Source organism: Panthera onca, chromosome E1 (assembly GCF_046562875.1).
Source record: "Panthera onca isolate mPanOnc1 chromosome E1, mPanOnc1 haplotype 2, whole genome shotgun sequence".
NCBI classification, from domain to species: Eukaryota; Metazoa; Chordata; class Mammalia; order Carnivora; family Felidae; genus Panthera; species Panthera onca.
The window spans coordinates 8,521,756-8,544,213 of record NC_138352.1 but is presented as its reverse complement, the minus strand read 5'-3'; the positions used below and the strand labels follow the sequence as shown (position 1 = coordinate 8,544,213).

Sequence of the window (22,458 nt, the reverse complement as noted above, 5' to 3'; positions counted from 1 at the left end):
AGGAATGGCACTGCTGCACCTTTGAGGTCCCCAGTGGCGGGTCGACAGGTGGTCCAGTAGAGCTGACCGTGGGTCTTCCTCTTTTGAAACTAGGAATTTCCCGGCCATTTTGCGATCTAATCTTCATAAGGACCTAGGACAACTGTGTCTCCTGTGTGCAGGGCTGAGGCGGTCTGATTTGGTTCCACCTTTCCTTCTTTAGTGACTGCCCTTCAAAGGGACTTGCTCTATTGCTGGAGGAATTGGAGGCCCAGTCACTGAAGAACGGAGCAGGAGAGGCCATGGGACGCCACTTCAGAGCAGGCCTCTGTCACACTCCACGGGCTCTCCTACAAGGACAGGGCGATTTGATGTCTGGCCAGTCCTCACAGGCTAAGGGGCAAAGTGAGCCACCTCTCCTCACCAGACACCAGTCTCCTGGCAGAGAGGTCTTCTTCTGCCCTTCCTCTGTCCCTTCAGGAATGCCAGGAAAGAAGAGGGACGAAAAGCTAAAAGTGTCTCCCCTTCTCCACCCACCCGGAGGCTGAGTCTGCGTGATCGGTTCTCACACGGACAGTCTCTGTCCCCTGAACCCAGTGAGCAAGCCACGGCGTTTCATTTAATATTATACTCACTTTTAACCTGGGGAGAATCCATCGTATCCTAGTCGGCGTGGTTAAGTCTTGGTTAATATTGAACTGTGTCGTGTAGCACAGTCTGGGTGCACGCGGCCTCGAAGCGAGAAAACGGAGGCGATCGGCCTGTGTCCAGTCACTGCTGAGTTCACAGAAGCGGAGTGGGCAGCGGGGGCAGGAGGCATGAACACTTGCCCCGGAGTTGCTATTTCCAACCCTGACGGTCTGCCGACTGGAGTAACAGACCCACAGAAGCTTTTCAGCCATAAGTAGAATACAGTCCCTGGTGCCTCCTTTCCAGATGAGCTGCTAGAGGGAAGAATTTGAGACACTGCCTATGGGGATATTCCAAGAAATTCACACATTAGGAGCCGAACAACCACTTAGGTGAAGGTTTGCTCTGATGGGACGGACCTGTGATAGGAAATGTGGTGTTTCAGAATCTGGCAAAACTCGGGATCAGACAGGTGACTGATTACAAGTTGTTAGAAATCTCAAATGCTTGGCTTGCTCGCTGCCTGTGGTGATTTTTATGATGACACACATTCCAGAAACACTAATCGCACCTTCCCAACCGTCTGTGGAGACCTGATGATTCTCTTGCCATCATCCTTCAGCAAGGCCAAAGTTCATCTCTGCCTTCCATCGTAACTTAGCTGTCTTGATTGAACCGTCACATTTGGAGCTGATTAGCAACACGTATCTCGACAGTCACTTCCTTCCTACCTCTCTCAGTGACCACACTGTCCACTTTTCCAGCGAGGTGCTCCTATCTAGGGCAGCTGGGGCTGAAAGGGTCAGCCATCAACACTGGAGATTAAATCTGTGTAAGCAAATAGACTCCAGTTTACTGCCTGCTCTGGAAGCCCCGCCCACCAGCCCGCATTTTCTCCTCTGCATGCCATTTGCGGTAGATAAATAAATCCATGCAAAAATTTTTTTTAAAAGGTACAGTTTTAAGACGAGGCTATAGGAAAGGGAAAAGCTGTTACCCAAAAGTGCGTGCAGTAAAAATCCCATGCTATTGCTTAAGGAAAGGTCGGCTACAAGTTCCACTCAGGATTTCCTAGCAGTTCCAACTAAGGAAGAGTCATGATTTCTCCTCCCCCTCCCCCTTCTCCTCCTCCCACCTCTCCTCCTTCCAAAAACAAAGGAAGGAAATGGAGTGTCCTTCCATCACCCACTGTCCTTCTCCTTGGCCGCCTAGACTGTCCCAAGCTATGGCACGAAATCCACGAAATATTCGCTATTCCTCAACTCCGTGTTACTGAAACACAAGCTAACGTTGTCCAACACAGGCCACAATGTCCTGTTATCTCTCCTGATACCTCTCTCACCAGATCCACTTAGGTTTAACCAGCTCTTAACTACCCATGCGAATGGGTAGGTTAAATAGTAGCTTGCATAATCCAAATGATCAGATGCCCTAAAAATCACTGGAGTGCCTTAATTTTTGTTCTCTCCCAGCATCCAGCAGATTTATATTCATAATTAAATGCTGAGCTGAGGCTAAGCTGACATTTTGGAATTAAAATTATGTTAACATTTAAATTAAAACAGCTATTGATTCCCGCTTTTGGAAGAAAGAAAACCACCAGAGAGCAAGTTATCCTTGAAAGAGAGATTTTGAAAAATGGAGAATTCCTTTTCATCCAGTAGCAACCTGCCTGCTTATTTGGACAGAATTATAGCTTCAATCTTAGAATGATCGCCCTGCTGATGAGCACCGACTATATATCTGGATATGCATTTTGGGTCAAGACTTTAGGCGGCTGCTGTGGGTCCCAGCCCCCTTGGAGGAAGCGTCTGATTGCAGGGGCCTGAGTGCTACAGAGTTTGTCCGTCTTCCCTGAAATTATTTCCACTAATTCTTGGTCCCTTGGAATCGCTTCCCTAAGTAAAAACTCAGCCTTTATTCAAAGACCCGGGAACGTCTCATATTATTAGTATTGGTAAAGCCGGGTTTAAAGCATTTCCTTCCAAATCTTTGCTTGTTTTTATGGTGGAAGAGGAGGAAGACTCACCTTCTATCAGTTGTGGCTGCTAAGAAGTCCTGAGTGGAACTTATAGCCGACCTTTCCTTAAGTAAGAGTGTGGGATTTTACTGCGTGCACTTTTGGGTCACGGCTTTTCCTATAGTCTCATCTTATAATTGTGCCTGTTTTAGTTTTTGCGTGGATTTACTTATCTATCATAATATTACTGAGCACATTTTTCTAGGCCACAGTGAGTCCTTTCAGGAATGAGGTGGCATGAATAATATAGACAGAACGAAGGCGGCGCATTAACAGCAACGCTACAGGTGGGGTTCTTAGTCATTCTGTCAAATGGGCCTTGCTTAGGGAGCCAGAAGAGGAAGGCTCCTTTTTAAATATGGTAAAATCTATATGTGAGACACTCAGGGAGTGAGGCTTTCACAGAAACCCAGAGATGATGGCATCCTTACAAACACCCACGTGTTATATCTTCATACCCTGGAAATTTTGCTCAGTGAAATGGGCATCATCTCGTCTCTTACTGCTTTGTATGTGAGCCCATCTACCATTTCAGGCACAGAAAAATGTCACCGATGGTGTGGAGTGCCTGTCTGTGACCACGCTTGAGGACAGCTCAGAGTCTGTGGCGTTGAAGGTCGATGTTCAATTTGTGTATGGTGGGCGGGGAAGGTGGCACAGGCATACCTGTGAGGGATGGGACTCCCTCCACCACTCCTACCCAGGCACCCCCTACCTGCTACATTTTGGTTGGCTGGCTCCCGTGCCTATGTTTCAGGAATAGCATCCTTGGGTCTTTAGTGTGTCCTGTGGTTTTCTTAGTGCCTAGCTTTGTATCAACTCCTTAAAAAAAAAAAATCAAGGAGTTGTTAGATTATATTTCCATTTTCTTTCATTAGGAAGCCCTGTCTGCCTTTTTTTTAAAAGAAGAATTTCGTGGTTTCTCATCAAGGTGTAATCTTGTTTTATTCTTATTCATTTATTGTCATGGTGGGGGAGGATAAAATGGTTTCCCCACGAGAATTCCAGTCAACTATTTGCCTGTCATGTTGGTGATTTCCTCCACCCTCCCCTTCCATGGCTCCCTAAGAAAGACCAAAGCAAATTAAGAAAGAACAAATGCAATCTTACAACAAAGCGGGCTTTGTCTTGATAAATACAATAATCGACGACCCCCCCCCCCCCCCCCCCCCCCCGCCAAAGCATTTAAGTCCTTTTGGGTAAATGAATGATTCTTTGATTATATCTAAGGAGAGAAAACACATGAATTTATAGTCTGGGTCCTCAAATAACTCCTTTGCCTTTCTCACTCTGATCCAACTTGCTGGAAATTAAATAAAAGCAAATGCCCAGGGGGCAGAGGTGGGTTGGAGAGGCTGGAAGCTTTAAGGAGATGTCTTTAAGAAAAAGAATACAAAAATATCTTCCTTTTACGATTTTTTACGAAAACATGTGGTCATGTGAAAATACTGCCCAAGCATGTGAGATCCCTGAAGCTTAAACTTTATTGGCTTCATGGTAAGTCCACTTCTGTGGGTTCCATATTGTAACAAATGTCCACCTATACTATGCACACTTCAACTCGCTACTCGTGTACTTGAACACAGGGAACGTAGGAATGACTGTACAGGGACTAGAGAGGAATAGAATAGATAAGTATAAACGTTAAGACCACAAGATTACATATTAGGTTTTGACATGCAGACGTACTTTCCTATCTTTGTTGAGTGTCACCATTTCTACAGATCATACCCAGGCGTGATCTCTTCTTGTCCTGACTTGGAATTGTCTGCTTTAAGGGGGAGGTAATCAATTTAATACATTATCATTCACTCAGACAAGCAGACTCAAACACTGTTCTCTGATTGGACTCATGCTGAGCAATTCCCTATTCTAGAAGCCAGGTGTGATGGGCAAGAGGAAGGGAAGGCATGGGGGCAGGGAGCATATTGCCACTTGGCAGAGCTTGGCGTTTTATTCTATTTTTTATTTTTCAGGCAGTTCAGATACTGGTCTGGAGATCCCCATTGAGGAGGGTTCTCTGGGTCTCTGTGGTCTCATTCAGCCGGGATTTGTCCTGCTTACTGTCACTCCGTTCCCCGTCATCTGTGCCGCTCACCTTGACCAAGCAGAGGACATTCTGGAAGCTCTTCTTGAAGTTGTCAGACAAGAAGGCATACAGGATAGGGTTGGCACAGCTGTTAGCATAGGTGAGGACCACCACAAAGTCAAACATGCCTTTAAGCGCTGGGGTGGGATTGATGGCCACAGACACGGAGGAGACATTGAATATGTAGAAGGGGAGCCAGCAGAAAATGAAGACGGCCACCACTATGGACACCATCCGGGTGACCTTCTTCTCAGACTTTTTCCTCTTGGAGGAACCCACGCGGATCCCAGAGGACTTCACCTTGATGATAATGAACAGGTAGCAAAGACAAATGATGGTGAGGGGCACCAGGAACCCCAAGATGAAGGTGTAGATAATGAACCCTGTGTACCATGCCCCAGATTCACCTGGCCAGTTGATGGTACAGCTGCTTCTCCCCCACTGGTTGCTCCGAAGCCCAGCATAGATCATGATGGGCAAGATGACCAGCAGAGACACTCCCCACACAGCCACATTGACCATCTTGGCCGTTCGGGGTCTCCTCCACTTGGCCGACTTGATGGGGTGGACCACAGCCAGGTATCGATCGATGCTCATGACTGTCAAGCAGAAAATGCTGGTGAACTGATTGATGCCATCCACAGTCATGACCACCCGGCAGATGGCCTTGCCAAAGGGCCAATGGACCAGAGCCACCTGCATGGCCAGGAAGGGCAGACCCAGCATGAAGAGCTCGTCCGCGATGGCCAGGTTGAGGATGTAAATGTTGGTGATGGTCTTCATCTTGGCATAGCGGAGGATGACGTAAATGACAAGCGTATTGCCACACAATCCAATGATGCAGACTACAAAATATATGAACGTGAGGACTGCGTTGCTGGTCAGATCATAGTATGGCTCTGTCTGGTTGGAGCCATTGGCCGCCACCACAGAGCCATTGAGGTCAAAGGGAGGGGAAAGCCACGGGCGGCTCTCGTTGAGTAGCTCGTACTCCATGTCCATGGCTGCCTTACACTCCTCTAGGCCGGTTCCAGCCAGCCAGAGATCTTACTCTCACCTTAAGGTGTCCTGGGGGCAAAGGATCCACTGTGACATCTGCAAGGGAAAAAGGAAGACGGGTCCACCAGTCAGAGGCTTACACTCGCGCCAGCTTTCCGGGTCTCCGGTTTACCCTCTCAGACATGCCCTGCAGTCGAAAAGCGTGTTCTCTTTCTGCATCAGCGCTAGAGCTACTGACCCATTCTTATCAGTGTGCAGACTCTTTGAGTTGTTTTTCCACCGGGGGTGGGGGGGGAGTAGGGAGATGGGGGGAAGGGTTTGTTTGGGTCGGGTCATCATGGTTGACCTTGTCATCTTTGGTGACGCATGTGTGGGACATGGCTGAGGCTGCAAAAAAAAAAAAAAAAAGGACTTTGATTCCTAAGAAGTTGACTGGTCCAGACTGTAAAAAGGCAGAGCATGAAGTCCCGCCACTGACTCTGAGGGGTCTGACACGGGCATTCTTGGCCTTTTCCCTGTGAGGACATCTCCACGGACTTGCCGACTGCTTTGGAGTCTTTCCATTCTAAAAATCCCAAGTGGAAAAATCCCAGAGTTTAGAGGTAAAGCAGAAGGGTTCCACCATGAAGCCTGTGTGACCTCGTGCCACACGACCACTCTCACTCTCTCTCATTTGTGAAAATGGGGGCGTCATGGGGCACCTGGGCGGCTCAGTTAAGCGTCCAACTCTTGATTTCGGCTCAGGTCATGATCTCACGGTTTATGGGATTGAGCCCCACATGGGGCTCTGTGCTGACAGCATGGGACCTGCTTGGGATTCTCTCTCTCTCTCTCTCTCTCTCTCTCTCTCTCCCTCTCTCTCTCTGCCCCTCCCCTGCCTCTCTCAAAATATTTTTAAAAATGGGGGCATCATGGAGGTTAAGGGATGAAATGTATGTGGAAATGCCTGGCATTGTGCTGAGCTCATAATCAGAACTAAAAAAAAAAAAAAAATCTTCTTTCCCCCTTTTTTCCTCTGCCATCTGAGTTAGCTCTAATTTATTGAAATCTACTCACATAATGAATAAATTTATAGTCTTAAATATCAAAAATAAAAATCTGGCTTGCTTTTATATTTAAAATGCATGTTTTAGTTTAGTTTGTTTCTTCTGTTTTCGTTTCTCCAATACCCAGTGCTTGACCTTCGCATGCTTCACAGAGTCCCTGGGGGGGGAGGGTTACTCCCTGGGGGCGGGGGGGGGGGGGGCGGTTTACTGCTCCGGAATGCTCATCTTCTAACACTCCAGCGGATTTGCCTGGGATCCCCTGGTTAAGGAGGAAAACAGGAGCCAGGTGTGAGGGAGGCAGGCTCATTCACAGAAGTGCATTCCCAACACTACCTGGTTCATTCACGACTCTATCCCCTTGATCTTCACCATCCTATGAAGTGGGATAACTGTCCCCGTTTTACAGATGAGAAACCGAGGCTTAGGGAGTTGAAGTAATTTGCTCCCATTCCCTTGTATGTAACTGGTGGAGCTGGGATTTAAACACAAGACGCTCGACTCTCCTGCGTTTTTCACAGCATCATATCTGCTGCTAGGTGGACTGGAAAACTAGTGGCTGATAATTGGGCTTTGGTTTAAAACAGCTGACTCCTGTTTTACGTTAGCTCTCAGAGAATAATTGTAACTCTGCTGGCTTGGCCCAAGTCATAAAACAAAAGCCCATCACATAATTAGGTGATTTATCTACTGTCATGAAAAAAAAAAAAAAAAAACAGTGCTGGGGGGGTGGGTGGGCAGATTCTTTGTTCTGCACACCAGGGATATAGGAATGAACAGGGCATGTCTGGTGCCCTCTGGGAGGTGGTAATTTAGGAGGGGGGGCAGGCAAGGAAGCCAACTCCTATTGGGTGTGAATTGCATGGAGAAATGAACAAAGGGCTTAAGAATGCCTTCCTCTCCTGAAGGATTCAGAGGAGGCTTCATAAGAGGAATGCGTAGGCTGGGTCTTGAATATATGAAGAATAAAGCAGGAAGGGCAGGAAGGAGGTCATTCCAGGAAGAGAGAAGATGGTAAAAGGCCGGTGTGCTCAGCACACAGTGGGAATAATTCACTTGGTGGACACATCTCTCCCAAGCAGGGCACTTTCCCTGGTGCCTGAGTGAAGATTGGAGATCGCTCCTTTATGTTTGGAGAGACTGCTAGTGAGCTATAGGGGACTTAGCCACCAACAAGTTCTAGAGAATCCTTGCCCACCTTTGCCTCTGATTCATTCTGCACTGCCAGGCACAATTGTTTACCCTCTCTATGCTAATTTCCCTACCGGGCAACTATCTGTAAAGTGGGGTCTGGGCTCTGTGGCTGACCTTTCTGCAAAGTACTTTGGGGACCCAGGATTTAATGTCTTCGTTGGGTAAAAAGCATAAACTGGCAGCTCTTAGAAACCGAAATTATAAAGAAACCATTTTGGGTATCCCTGGATTAATTTGGGTTGTTTCCACTATTATTCTAACCGTCTTATTGGTCCTTTAATTCTACAGACCCAGAATCCTGTTGAAGCCGCCTGCACTGGGGTGTGTATTCATCACTAGCATTTCCAAGGTCCCGTCTACGTAACATGCAAGGTCACACTTCAGTGTCTGGGTGAGCCTGAACACCTCTGGGGGACAGAGCGCTGTCTAGAGCTTTGGAGATAGAGATGATGACGGTGGAGGACAGTGAGGGAGGGTCACATGCTGATCTCCAGCCCTAACTCTGCCTTTTTGGCTGGGGTCTCCCTCAGTGGGATGGAATTGCCTAAGGTGATTGTTTTTCTGAAATAGGCTGTGAAGCAGCAGCACATAGCGTTCAGGGCTTGGTGAGGGTGACAGAGGTGGTAAGCTGGCGAGCCAGTCCAGAGTGGGAGCCCTCTCCAAGGAAGAAATGAGTTTAAGTCACAGTGACTCTTATTATTTGGTCAACAATGAAGTCAGCTGCCTAAGGTCTCCGAGTGACCTTCTGCTTCATCTGGGTCCCGGGGTAAGTGGAGTCCCATGCCAGGCAATCAATGCCTGTTGGATTGGGGTTAAGTTAGACGCACAAGGAAGCTTGGCTAGAATTCTGCTTGCTTTATTTTTCCAGCCTAAGAGTTAGTCACTGGCAACGGCTAGTTTTTGATCTCCTCTGAGACTGAGTCTGGGCTATGTTGGAGAGGAGGGTGAGAATGGTCTGGGGTATCCCTTGCCCTTCCGGGAGCCTGTGAATCGAGTGTGGGCATTGGGACTGGGCATCAGGAGCGGTCCTAAATCCTGTTGGGCTCCAGCTTTTCCCTTCTTCCCAACATTCCACCCCAAGCCCCCCATTCATTCCTCACCACCACTTCCCCAGTGGCCAGCTAAACAAACCCAAGTGGGTCTCCGGCCAGCCATAGCTCAGCCCTGCTGGTGGAAGACACAATAGTCAGGTGCTAGCCACCGCGGCAATACAGCGTCTGAGGAAAGCCCAGGCCGCCTGGCCAAAGGGCATGGGGGAGAGGTGAGACTGGGGACAGTCCATTTGGTTCCCCAGGCTGGCACAGAAAATCCTCATCACTCAATTCCACGGCCCTCAGGTCCAAGGGTTTCTTAAAGAATCCTCTGCTATTTCCAGGAGGATGATGGGGGAGATTAAAGACTGTCGTGCCAGCACTCCCCGTCGCTAAACGCAGAGGTGGTGGCCGAGGCATCAGGGTGGCCCGGAGCTGTTAACAGCCGCTTGGGGGCTTGCCCGGGGGCTCCCGGGCGCGGGCCACCTCAGGGGTTGGGCCTTTCCAAACATAGGCGAACTGTCCTCTCCTCCCCGGTGCTGGGGAAGGAGTCCCTAGACCTCTCGGGATCTGTCTCCCAGGCGGGGAAAGGAAAAACAGAGGAGAAGCCACCCTTTTCCTCTGCTCCACCGCCTGCCCCTTACAGGCTTGGATCTCGAATGCACGCCCCGCAGGAGCCCCCAGCAGTGACACCCTCCACCCCCGTCCCAGCCGGCTTCGCTCTCCTCGCGTGGGGGCTCTTTTGCAGGCGGCCGGGAGAGAAGTTGTCCCCCGTCGCAGCTACCACCTGGACGAGCCGGCTGGGGGACGAGGACTGGACAAGGGCGCATGCCACGCACACCAGCCTGCGGTGGTGCGGACGCGTCCGATCCCGCATACACGATCCACAGCCCTCACTCACTCCAGGGCACCCGCCGTCGTTCCTTGCCACCAAAATCGCCGCCCAAAAGGCACAGGGGCGGAGAACCACGCTCCGGGACCTACTCTCGGGCACACCGAGGCGCGCACCACCATGCAGCGCAGATGCACCCAGGTGCCCAAGTGCGTCTCTCTGTCTCTCTCTCTCTCTCTCTCTCTCTCGCACACGCACACACGCCTCACCTTTGCTTTTCCGCTGCAATCGGCTAGCTCGGCTCGTCGGCACCCAGCGACCGTCCCCAACCCCGCCGGGCGCCCAGGCGCGCAGCAGCTTGGCCGGCGCCTGGCGCTCGGCGGCCCGCGCTGCCGGCTCCCGCTCGCCCCTCGCGCCGCCCGGAGCCCAAAGGGCCCGCAGACCCCCGGCGCCGAGCGCGGACTGAGGCTCGGGCGCGGGTGGCCGAGCGAGCGCGTGCGCGCGGGTGGCTGCGTCGCCGGGACTGGTCCCGCGGAGCCCGGGCCCCTCGGCACATTTCCCCACGCGCCTCCCCCCCCGCCCGGTTACGTCACGGCAGCTTCGCTCCGCCCGCTGGTCCGTAGGAGGACGGGGCTGAGCCGCGTGGAGAACCCGCCGGGGGCTGCGGGGCCGAGCTCACCGGGGCGGGGGCGTGAAGGGCCGAGCGATCCCGGCCTCCCGGACGCTCGTGGCGGCGACACGCGCTGCGTTCCGTCTTACCGCTTGCACAGGATCGGGTGTGTTTCGGCCAGCATATTCCGTGCGGCTGGAGTGGCGGCCCGGGGGACCCGGACCCGCGCCGGGACCTCCGCGCCGGGACCTCCGCCATCTCCCGTCAGACAAGTTTGCAGAGCCGGTCGTCCCGGGGCGCAGGGCCGCGGGGACAGCAGGGAGGAAATGGGTGTGGGGGAAAGCACTTCATGCAGTGGCCAGCACCCCTCCGGCCCAGCGTGTGAGCCGGCACATGGGTTCCAGAATTCAGCTCGAGGCTCAGCAGAGGACTCGTGCCCTCTCCCAGCTTTCCGTGCTCGGAGGTGCACAGGCATACAGCCAGTCGCCCGCCTGTAACCCTGTCCGACGGCACCTGTTGGCGGGACCCAGCTCCCGCTCCCCTCCTGCGAGCTGTGCGTGAGCAAGAGGGGACACACAGGAAATGGGAGCTGAATCCCCCGGGGAAAGCGTTTTCTTTTCTTTTCTTTTTTTACTGTTTATTTATTTTTGACAGGCAGAGAGACAGAGCACGAGCAGGGGAGGGGCAGAGAGAGGGAGGCACAGAATCCGAAGCAGGCTCCGGGCTCTGAGCTGTCAGCACAGAGTCCGACGCGGGGCTCGAACTCACAAACTGTGAGATCATGACCTGAGCCGAAGCCCGATGCTTAACCCACTGAGCCACCCAGGCACACACCCCCCCCCCCCCCCCCCGCCTCTTTTTTTTTTTTTTTTTTACAGCGTTTTCATTTTTGACTGTGATGACTCAGCTTCTGTTCCAATAGATTAATAAGTCATAATCGATCCTGCAGCCTCTCCTTATTCACCCTCCTCCAAGCGCAGTGGCAAACTTACCACCCTGGGTACAGTTTTAGAAGACGGGGAACAGAAAGCAAACACTAATTCCAGTTTTGTCTATGGGCTGACAAGTCCAGAGGCTGCGTGCGGAGCGGGTAGCGGGAACCCTGGAGATAGGTGAGTCACCTGGGAAAGAAAGTGCCCGGTTGGGTAGCAGTCAGCGGCAAGTGTCTGTCTGGGCCACACTGTGTCCTGGGGTAGCTGCTGCAGGGGGTGAGGGATCAGGGTTTCCTTGGGTTTCGTCTCTTTCTGAGCTGTTGGTTATGATGGGGCTTGAATCCCTCTTGCTAGGGTCTGGGAGCGAGATGGAAGTTGAGTGAGTGGTTGCCTCATGTTCCAAACCATCCAGGAACCAGCTTCTCTCTCGACTCCTGTGTGCAGGGTAGAGGGGCTGGGGCAGGTGGCTCGCTAGAAGAGGGGTGTCCCTGCTCACTGTTGGCTGGGAGAGATGGGGGTCTTGAGGGTACCAGGAGGGCAGAGTGGGATTGAGCTCAGAACTCTGCATGCTCTGCATGCCCAGGGCACGCAGCTGGTGCAACAACCCCTGTTGCCATCTCCAGTTTAAAACCAGTGACCCGACTGGTTTGTAGAAAAAGGAAGACCCACACAGCGCCCATTCTGCTCTCCTTGCGATCATGCTGTCTTCTTGAAGGTCTTGAACATGTGTCGTTTAAAAAAACAAAGTAACCACAAGTTTTGGGGCGCCTGGGTGGCTCAGTCGGCTAAGCGTCTGGCTCTTGGTTTCGGGTCAGGTCATGATCTCACAGTTCGAGGGTTCGAGCCCCGCGTTGGAGTCCCTGCTTGGGATTTTCTCTTTCTTTCTCTCCCTCTGCTCCTCCCCTTTCTCTCTCTGTTTCTCTCTCTCTCTCTCTCTCTCTCTCTCTCAAAATAAATAAATACACTTTAAAAACATAACCACAGTTTTGTAACCTGCACGAGAAAGAACCCCTGGCTTTCAATGCCTCTATGCACCTGCCCCCGCCCCGACCACAGTGGCCCTGATTGGACGATGCTTGGTTTGTTTTTCTTCCTGTTTTAGTACGAGTACCGAGTACCGTACCAGCAAGAGCAAATTGCTCCCGGAAGATCAGGGTCATCTTCCTTCAAGGCAGCTTGGGTGGTGAGCTGGTACCCTTCTGTGTGCCCGTTGGTTTGCAACCCTGGGAACTCTCTAGTGAAATCTGAGAGTGGCGCTTTACACAGAGGGCAGAGAGAGACTGAGGAAATAGGCAAGCCAGTCCAGATTGGTAGGTGGTGGTTTTAAGAAGCAAGAGAATTGCCTTAGGAGGCTTGCCTTGGGTGCTGCCAGAATCTTAAAAATGTCTATAGAGGCCTTCTAGACCTGATGGTCTCAGTAATACCTTATTCTCTCAAGGCTGCACCCTTGAAGTGAACCCTAGTATGGGAAAAATGGGTGAAACATACATTTCAAGGACAGGGAAGGAGGATAATGGGTGACCCACCTCTTCCCAACAATGTTCCTTTTTATTTAAAAAAATTTTTTAGGTTGATTTTTTTTTTTTTATTTTTTTTTCAACATTTTTTATTTATTTTTGGGACAGAGAGAGACAGAGCATGAACGGGGGAGGGGCAGAGAGAGAGGGAGACACAGAATCGGAAACAGGCTCCAGGCTCTGAGCTGTCAGCACAGAGCCCGACGCGGGGCTCGAACTCACGGACCGCGAGATCGTGACCTGGCTGAAGTCGGACGCTTAACCGACTGCGCCACCCAGGCGCCCCAGGTTGATTTTTTTTTTTTTTTGAGAGAGAGAGAGAGAAAAAAAAAATATGAGCGGGGAGGGGCAGTGAGAAAGGGGGACAGAGGATCCGAAGCAGGCTCTGTGCTGACAGCACAGATGTGGGGCTCGAACTCACGAACCGTGAGATCATGACCTGAGCTGAAGTCTGACACTTAACCGACTGAGCCGCCCAGGCGCCCCTCCAACAATGTTCTTTATCTCAGAGATGGAGTGCAGTGAAATCCCCCTTCCTGCCCTTAACTTGTGAAATCTCTCCTTGCCTAATGTCAGGTTGGAAAAAAATGCTGGTCCAGTCCACCTCAGGTGCACCTGTCTCTTGTGCAGGGCAGAGTGAATGGGGTTGAACAGCATTGACCTTGACAGCAGAAAATGTGTACTCTAGAGCGATTGTTGATTTTGTCTGGATAATGTACGCCTCCCCCTCGTCCCCCTTTGAATGCCTCGAAAGGCATTGACTTTGCTGCCACCTGTACTCAGCAGCCTTCCTGAGGCTCCCTCGTTGACTCCTAATGGCTATTCTTTTGACTGTCCTCTCCACCTGCCCAGTGAAGTCTGCACTGTCACACCTGGGGCTGCCTCGACTTCTTTGCGGCTCAGTTAGTAACCAAGTAACACAACCGTGAGCCGGAGAAAGAGAGCGGGTGGGGAGGAGATAACCCGAGCACTGGCTTGTTTGATATCTTTAAAGCAATTAAATAATCCCCTTCCCCCTTTCAGCACTTATCGGAGAGACAATAGACAACAGGAAATTAAGAACAGAAGCAGGAAAAAAGGGCCAGGGGTGGGAACTCAGCCTGTAACATGGGGTGGGAGGGGCGCTACTCTGTTCGCTGCTTTGGTGAGGAGTTCACAGCCTTAGGAACACGGCTGTGGATACAAATCCCAAGTAGGTCATTATATCTCTTAGCGGTTTAATAAGCTAAATGGGGGGGAATTGTTCCTCTGCAATCAGTTAGTGGACGTTAAGTCTCGCAGCTGAGCCTGAAGGGCAAGTTAGAGATCCCCCAGAGGAGGGTTGGACCTGGTCGGGAGTGGTTCAGGCCAATCCAGGCATCCAGTGTGGTTTTTATTGACTCTGTGGGAATGCCAAGGACAAAGTTTGCCACTTCTATTAATGTGGAAAGAGCAACGCTCCTGTTGTGGAGAACATTCAGATGGACGGAGGAAGAGAAGTTCCCGGCATGATGAGGGTATTTTCTGGACTACCTGGGGGGACACTATTTTCAGCTGTTTTGTCGCTTGTCATCCCTAAACCAACTGCACTTGGCCAAAATTGGGATGTCACCTTCCACATTCTGTCTCTGAGGTTGCATCTTGTACCTGGTGGCACAAAAAATCCTTTCCCACATCGGAGTCCTGACCTTTAGTTTGGAAGATATAGAATATTTAATATTTAAACAATTTCTTTTAAAGATCTGGCCACTTGGCAGAGTGGGTTTAATGGTCTCTTCGGATACAGAAGGGGTTAACGTGAGGACCAGTCTTCGCTTCTCTCTCTCCCCCACCCCGTGACAGACAGGTTTGGCTTGACACTTCACCCCTTTATTCTATTAACATCCTCAATCCGTACAGAATACAATGGCTGAGTGCTCGAGCAGGCCTTAGAACCTTGCTGGAAACCACTGCAAATAAGTCTAGACCCAGGGATCATGGTTAGAAGACACCCAGGCTTAGACATTATTCCTTTTTCTCTCGCCTCCCCCATTCTGGCAGAAATGCACATAAATGGAATCCGGGACCCAGAGGGACCTTAGACATTCTCAAGTTTATAGCCCGCATCCCATCATTATACAGGGAAAGATACCAAAGCTCCAAGAAGCACCGTGCCTTGTCCAGGGTCTCCCCCTCCACCGACAGTGGCAAAGTCAAGGGTCGAATGGGCTCTCCTCCATCACAGACGCTTGCCCCTCCCACAGGCACCCCGCCCCACGTGGTGTGTGGGAGCCCGAGCAGTAGAGGCCCAGCTCTTCCCTTCCATCAGTACATTACTCCTGATGGCCAAGTCCCTGCCGCCCCTGCCCTGGCCAGGCTCCTCTTTTTCGGTCCCTTGGCAACAGGGTGGGGACACATGTGGCCACCCCTGATCTGTGATTTTTTTTTTTTTTTTCCAGAGTGTGCTTCCTGGAGCACTGATTCTGGGAGATGCTGTGTAGAAAAAGAGCCCAGGTCTGTGAAATGCTTCTTCTCTCAAAGACCCACCACGCATATTAATAACACTCATAGGTAACATTTATTAAGTACCCATTATGTGCATGGAGGGCTGAGGGTCTCGTACGTCCATTATCTCACTTAATCCTCTCAACCTTTGACATACATACCATTATTGTTCTTGATGGTATTTTGGGGCACCTGGGGGGCTCAGTCAGTTGAGCGTCTGACTTCAGCGCAGGTCATGATCTCGTGGTTTGTGAGTTCAAGCCCCGCGTCGGGCTCTGTGCTGACAGCTCAGAGCAAAGTATTGTTACTTTGAGCAGAGAAGGAGGCTATTTATCTTAGACATGGTGTTTCCTCAACTTATTTAACCCTGGGATCTTTCCCTGTGAAGAATTTTTAACGCTAAGCGTTTACTGTGTGCCAGGCACCGTACTTTGTACTTTGTACACTTTGTACTTACTCATTTATCCTAACTGAAACCCTGCGAGCACATCACCATATTACCATCCCCATTTGTGAACAAAGCAACCAAGGTACAGAGAGGTTAAGTAACATGCCCAGGGCCACACAGCTACGGAGCAACAGAGCTGAACCACTCTGCCCCTCCAAGTACCAACGCCTGAGGCATGGTTTTGCAGGGCCACACATGTAGGAGAGGGGGCCCCTTCCCACCTGTAATCACTCTCAGGGGCTGATTAAGGTAGGAGAGGGTCTTTCTTTCCCCCATGAATAGCCTGAATTGTTTCAAGCTCTTTTCCCTCCGGTGCTCCCCCCAACCCAGCCTCACCGTGCATGTTGGTGAGTTCTGGATTGCTTCCAAGTCCTCTGAGGCCCTGACAGCCATCCGGTCCTCCCAGGACCCATTTATCCTCCCCCTTCCAGACGGAGCCAGGAGTATCTGGTGCTCTCCTGCTGCACGACCTGCCCCTCCCCCACTCCCCTCCACCCTCCTCCCCACCCCATGTCCAGCTGCCTGATTAGCCTGCTCCCTGGGGAGGCCTCTTCCTGGAAAAGGGGAGCTGCCTTTCGGATTGGATTTATAGACTCACAGAAGCCCAGCGGCACTCAGAGGGCATCTAGTTCAGGGCCTCACAGCCAGGCTGCGCACCAGAATCACCTGGGGCGTCTTCAAAACTAAAGGTGGCCTGGGCCCCGTGCTTAGCGATCCTGATTTAATGGAGCTGGGATGGGGCCCAGATGATTTTTAAAAGCTCCCTAGATACAGGAGTGCTGATGTATATGGGCACTTGTACCCCAATGTTTATAGCAGCACTTTCAACAATAGCCAAATTATGGAAAGAGCCTCAATGTCCATCAACTGACGAATGGATAAAGAAATTGTGGTTTATATACACAATGGAATACTACTTGGCAATGAGAAAGAATGAAATATGGCCTTTGGTAGCAACGGGGATGGAACTGGAGAGTGTTATGCTAAGTGAAATAAGTCATACAGAGAAAGACAGATACCATATGTTTTCACTCTTACGTGGATCCTGAGAAACTTAACAGAAGACCATGGGGGAGGGGAAGGGGAAAAAAAAAGTTAGAGAAGGAGGGAGCCAAACCATAAGAGACTCTTAACTGAGAACAGAGGGTTGATGGGGGGTGGGGGGGGGAGGGGAAAGTGGGTGATGGGCGTTGAGGAGGGCACCTGTTGGGATGAGCGCTGGGTGTTGTATGGAAAAATCTGACAATAAATTTCATATTTAAAAAAAAATAAAATTGGGAGAAAAATTAAAAAAAATAAAAACTCCCTAGATGATTTTAATGTCAGCTAGAGCTGAGAATCACGGATAGTACAACCTTCTCATTTCAGAGGTAGAGGAGCTTTGGCTCGGGGCAGGGGGAGGTGAAAAGTCTGTCCTGGGTCAGACAACAAACCACTCAGTCTCTTTATTCTAGGGCTACCGTGGACTCACAACCCGCACCATGAGCCCAGGAAGTCTGTGACGAGGCTAGAGGGAGCACTGGGCAGGGTTGGTGCAGGCTGGGGCCTGGAGGCTTCCGCTCTGGCGGCAGATGGGACCATGTTGTCCCTCTCATAAGGAAAAGCCCTGTTGAGTGGCAAACACCCCTGTCTCATGGTGACATGTCAGGGTGAGATGGGGGGTGGCAACACCTCAGTTCCCTTTGGCAAGTGCCCACTGCAGATGCTGTCTCTTGTAGGAATGGGTATTTCACAGCTATGAGAGGCAGGCAGCAATTTCATAAATGGGCCAGAACCAGCAAATGGGTCTCAGTGGTTTTGTTTTTATGAAGAGCAGGGAAGATCAGGGCCAGATTTCATCCCCGCCAAAGTGCTTTTAGAATCACTGCACTGGGGATGCCTGGGTGGCTCAGTCGGTTAAGCATCTGACTCTTGACTCCGGCTCAGGTCATGATCTCACGGTTTGTGAGATTGAGCCCCTTGTGGGGTTCTGTGCTTACAGCACTGAGCCTGCTTAGGATTCTTCCTCTCTCTCTCTCTCTCTGCCCCTCCCCTGCTCGCTCTTGCTCTCTCTTCCTCAAAATCAATAAACACTAAAAAAAAAAGAAAAAAGGATCTCTGCACTGAATCACCCTCTTCTTTCTGGCATGTTCTTTCCCAGGGTCTGTGTGAGCATCCTGGGACCTTGGTAAGGAATCCCACTGGGTCCTTTCTTCATGGATAACCCCTCCTCCCGGCCCTAGACATTCTCCCTGTCCTTTTCTCCCTGCTCTAACGGCTAAAATCATCAGTTCATCCTTAACGGGACATGAATATTTACATTTTAAAAGAATTTGGGGGAGGCACAGGCCCCTAGGAGAGGCTCTCCAAGTGGAGACACTGGCCTGATGTTGGCAGAGGGGTCTTCACTCCAAGAGTCTGCGATGGCAGAGGAATAGCACTGTCTCCTAACGTCAGGAATTTCTGCTGCCCAAGGGCCTCTATTCCCCAAGAAGCGAGAGCCGCCCGCCCTGAGTTAATCCAGTAAGGGCAGTTAATAGATTTTAAATCCTGTTTCCAAAGAGGCTGCAGTTCCTCCGCTGGCCTCTGGGTGGGGTGAGCGCACAGAACTCACCACCCATTGGGCCTCTGCGCGGCGTGGGGGGTGGGGGGCAGCAGGTCGGGTAGGATGGGGCCCCAAAGCCCACCTCCCCACTCTTCTTTTCCTTCCCTCCTCCCCTCGCCACCCTCCTCCCATCTGGGGCTGGGATGTAGCCCCGATAGAATCAAAATGACTGCAGTGCCTGGGACTCCTTCGTTTGGCGCAGATTCTGAAGCCTTCCGGGAGAGGAGGACTCTCCCGGTCTCCCCTTTCCCGGATAGGTGTCCCCTCCGGGATCACTGCTGACAAGGACAATCTCCTCTCCCCCTGGCCTCTGTGTGAGATCAGGGTGGCCTGACTGGGAGTGAGGAAGCCACAGCTTCTTGCAGCCTAGGTTGAGCTGGGCTGAGCTGAGGAGGCATTGAGGGCCACTGCGGGTCGTGCGCGGGGAATTTTTGCAGACATGGATCCGGAAAAGGATCTTGGAGAGCTGTCTTGGGAGCTTAGTGCCTGTTCTTGGGCTGCGCGCTGAAGCCCCTAGTGAGGCTGTCACCGAGCGGCGCAAAAGTTTCTGCAAGACAAGCAAGACAGATTTTCCTTCTTTTCCGCAGGAGGCGGCTCCACAAAGACCCGTGGGCATTGGCGGGGTTTCAGTTGCTGCGCCAGGAGGGGCTTCCTTCATTGAGCCAGGTGAAGCCCCGGTGATGAGACTTGGCCGCTTTCCAAAAGTGGGAGTTGACTGATGGCTTCTCCCTTCTCGCGGGGTGGGGAGGCAGGCGGCCTGTTGGTTTTGTCTGCTGGTCCAGCTGTCAGTCCCCAGGCTTCGTGGTGCCTGCCTGCCTGCCTCCCCGGCCGGAGCAGAGCAGATGGCTGGACTGGAGAGGGGGACCGGGGGTTTCCGTGCCCCACAAGGCATCCGTGTGTCCCCCTTCACCCCCACGTCCCCTCAATGGCTGCTTCTCCCCCCTCCCCCCCTTTCTCCTCCTCCCTCCTCCTCCACCTCCTCCCTGCCCTCCCCCACCCTCCCCCACCGCACTTTCCTTCTGCAGCCAGATCTCTTCTCCGACAGATTGTCCCTGTGCATGCCGCCAAAAACTAATTTCTCAGTGCCACTTCAGACACTCAATCTTCTTCCCTGGCAAGACCCTTTTATTAGAGGTTGCGAAGCGTGTCAAGTCCCGGTTTTTGTTGCTAGCCTGCCTGAACACGGAACCCTTTTGAGTAACTGGATCCAGGACTTTGGAGGTGTCTTTGCTTCTAGTGGGGGGGGGGGGGGGTAAGCACGTGGTGGGGCCCTAACACCGGCAGACCAAGCAGGTGACAGGGGAGATGGGACTTGGCTTCACCATAGGGTGCCGAATAAGGGCTCACTTTAGGGTTTTTTCAATAATAAATTCATTTAAACAGAACTTAAGAATTTTTGTTTCCATACGGCTCTTCTATGCATACACAATATATACAAATTTTGAGCTACTTATCAAAATATGGCTGGTTCCAGAAATCAGATCGTCCCTAAAACAGTGATGATTGACCACCAATGAGTCTATTCTGAACATTGTGCTTTGGGCTCCAAGGTGAATTTTCAAAGAAGGGTTCCAAAAAAGACTTGGCAGTGGAGGTATTGAGTGCATGTTTAGTCTTCCAAGAGGAGCACCTCTCAGCGCCATGAGATTGTTAGACCGTGTAGGAATAGGCTCTGATGTGGTTGGCAAAAGAAACAAACCAAAAATGTAAAAAGGCACCGACAACGTGATCGTGCTTCTGAAGGTTACATCTAGAGGCGCCTGGGTGGCTCGGTCAGTTAAGCGTCCAGCTTCGGCTCAGGTTATGATCTCTCGGGTTCGTGAGTTCAAGCCCTGTGTCAGGCTCTGTGCTGACAGCTCAGATCCTGGAGCCTACTGTGGATTCTGTGTCTCCCTCTTTCTCCGTCCCTCTCATGCTCTCTCTCTCTCTCTCTCTCTCTCAAGAATAATAAATAAACATGAAAAAATTTAAAGAAGGTTATATCTGCACGTGAACCTCCTACACAGATACGTACCTTCGTTGACTCGTCCATCCATCCGTTCAGTAAACAAAAGAGCAGATCAGAGAAAAGGGGAGAAAATTTGTTTTCTGAGCTCTGTGATCAAATTTCTGACTGCGTCCTCTCATGGTGAGAGAACTCAAAAGCCCCCACCTCAGGCCATAAATCCTTTTGAGCAAGTGCTCAGAAAGCACGCAGGGCAATCATTGCATTGGATGTGCCTCTGTGGGCCTTTCGGAAATCAGATATTTTTTCATGGTCTCTTGTATCCCACACAGGAGGCAGGCTAAAAGGGTTGTCATCGCTAACACTGTCTTTGTCCCCCGTTCTTGGCATCTTGCCACAAAGCTGGCAGTCCATCAAAAAGCAATTAGTGGTGCATGACTTAAATGTGATGCATTTCTTTAGTGGGGTGGGAGGGCAGCACCAGAGCCCTGAGCTGCCAGAGGCTGCCTAGTGGGCTGGAGTTACTCATCCTGGTTAATTTCTTCCAAAATGATATCATTGTCTATAATTTGAGGTCCAGAGAGTAAAATATATGCTGACAAAATATGCTGATCTTTAGTTCAAGCTGCTAGAAGGATTTGTTCAGCCAGGAAAATGTTATTTTAAATTTAATTTTTTGTCAGATTCTATATGCTACGTGGTCAGAGAGTCAAACACTCCCTGAGGGTGAATACTTTCAATTCTTTTTGCTGTTTTTTTTTTTTTTCCTACTTATGTACCTACATGTTTATAAATGACACGCTTACACTTCTATGTCTTGATTTTTCTGTTTTAGATTCTTTTGACTTCCTGTGAGGAAAGAGCCCCACCTCTCCACTTACACAGTGTTTTTCCCTACCCTCTTCCCTCTTGGTATAGTTATCCTTTTTCGTCAAATCAGGGGTCAGTGTTTGCATTGTTATAACTATGTAAATATTACTTAAGGCTGACCCAAACACTATTCTCTGCTGGTCTCTTCTTTCTTGTAGAGACTGTGTTTTCCATGGAGTTAATGATTACCTCTTTAAAAAAAAAAACTTGCTTACTTTTCTATGTAACTGTCCATATGTGACTCATCTTCAAATTCTGGCAGAATTAGAAGTCGTCTCTCAATGGAGTTAACCCACAGGTTTCATTTTTGGCTTGGAAGCATCCTTCCTGGATCCCTTTGTCCCTTCTGCTAAGTCTGGACCCATTGTCCTCGAAGTCTGCTGCCGAGCTCACATCTCTTCAACATCATCCTGAGGCTTTTCTTTCTTGCTTTCCAACATTAGTTTTCTGTTCCCTCTCCCTCACTCTGTTCCTGGATGGCTTCTTTGTTTCACTGGAGCAGCTCCTTCAGGAGTTTCTTCTTCTTCTTCTCCTCCTCCTCCTCCTCCTCCTCCTCCTCCTCCTCCTCCTCCTTCTTCTTCTTCTTCTTCTTCTTCCTCTCTCTTTTTTTCTCCAAAATTTTATTTAAATTCTAGTTAATGAACATACAGTGTAACATTGGTTTCAGGAGTAGAATCCAGTGATTCATCGCTTATGTACAACACCCAGCGTTCATCCCAACAGGTGCCCCGCTAAGTGCCCACCACCCATCTAGCCCATCTCCACCCACCTCCTTCCATCAACACTGTTTGTTCTCTATCTTTAAGAGTCTCTTATGGGGGCGCCTGGGTGGCGCAGTCGGTTAAGCGTCCGACTTCAGCCAGGTCACGATCTCGCGGTCCGTGAGTTCGAGCCCCGCGTCAGGCTCTGGGCTGATGGCTCAGAGCCTGGAGCCTGATTCCGATTCTGTGTCTCCCTCTCTCTCTGCCCCTCCCCCGTTCATGCTCTGTCTCTCTCTGTCCCAAAAATAAATTAAAAAACGTTGAAAAAAAAATTAAAAAAAAAAAAAAAAAAAAAAAAGAGTCTCTTATGGTTTGTTTCCCTCTCTCTCTTCCCCCCTTCCATATGTTCATTTGTTTTGTTTCCTAAATTCCACATATGAGTGAAATCACGTAGTGTTTTCTTTCCCTGACTGGTTTATTTTGCTTAGCATAATACTCTCTAGCTCCATCCATGTCTTTGCAAATAGCAAGATTTCATTCTTTCTGATGACTGAGTAATATTCCAGTGTGT

General features: G+C 50.5%; 2 protein-coding genes across 7 annotated transcripts in view; one reads left to right on the top strand and one right to left on the bottom strand.

Moving 5' to 3' along the window:
• The window catches only part of SLC39A11 (solute carrier family 39 member 11), a 424,573-nt gene that overhangs the window by 17,891 nt on the left and 384,224 nt on the right, over positions 1 to 22,458 (top strand). The window lies entirely within an intron of this gene.
• Positions 4,611 to 10,392, bottom strand: SSTR2 (somatostatin receptor 2). Of its 2 annotated transcripts, none has more exons than XM_081791100.1 (2): positions 10,087 to 10,392; positions 4,611 to 6,104 (listed from the first exon to the last, which is right to left on the bottom strand). In XM_081791100.1, exon 2 carries the CDS (start codon positions 5,718 to 5,720, stop codon positions 4,611 to 4,613), a length of 1,110 nt encoding a protein of 369 aa, XP_081647226.1. In that variant the 5' UTR covers positions 5,721 to 6,104; positions 10,087 to 10,392. The 2 variants fall into 2 exon arrangements, with proteins under 2 accessions (XP_081647226.1, XP_081647225.1); XM_081791099.1 differs by having other exon boundaries at positions 4,611 to 5,813.

Bases quoted from the DNA above. Each gene is read 5' to 3' on its own strand.
- SSTR2 (XM_081791100.1), bottom strand. From the start codon at position 5,720: ATGGACATGGAGTACGAGCTACTCAACGAGAGCCGCCCGTGGCTTTCC.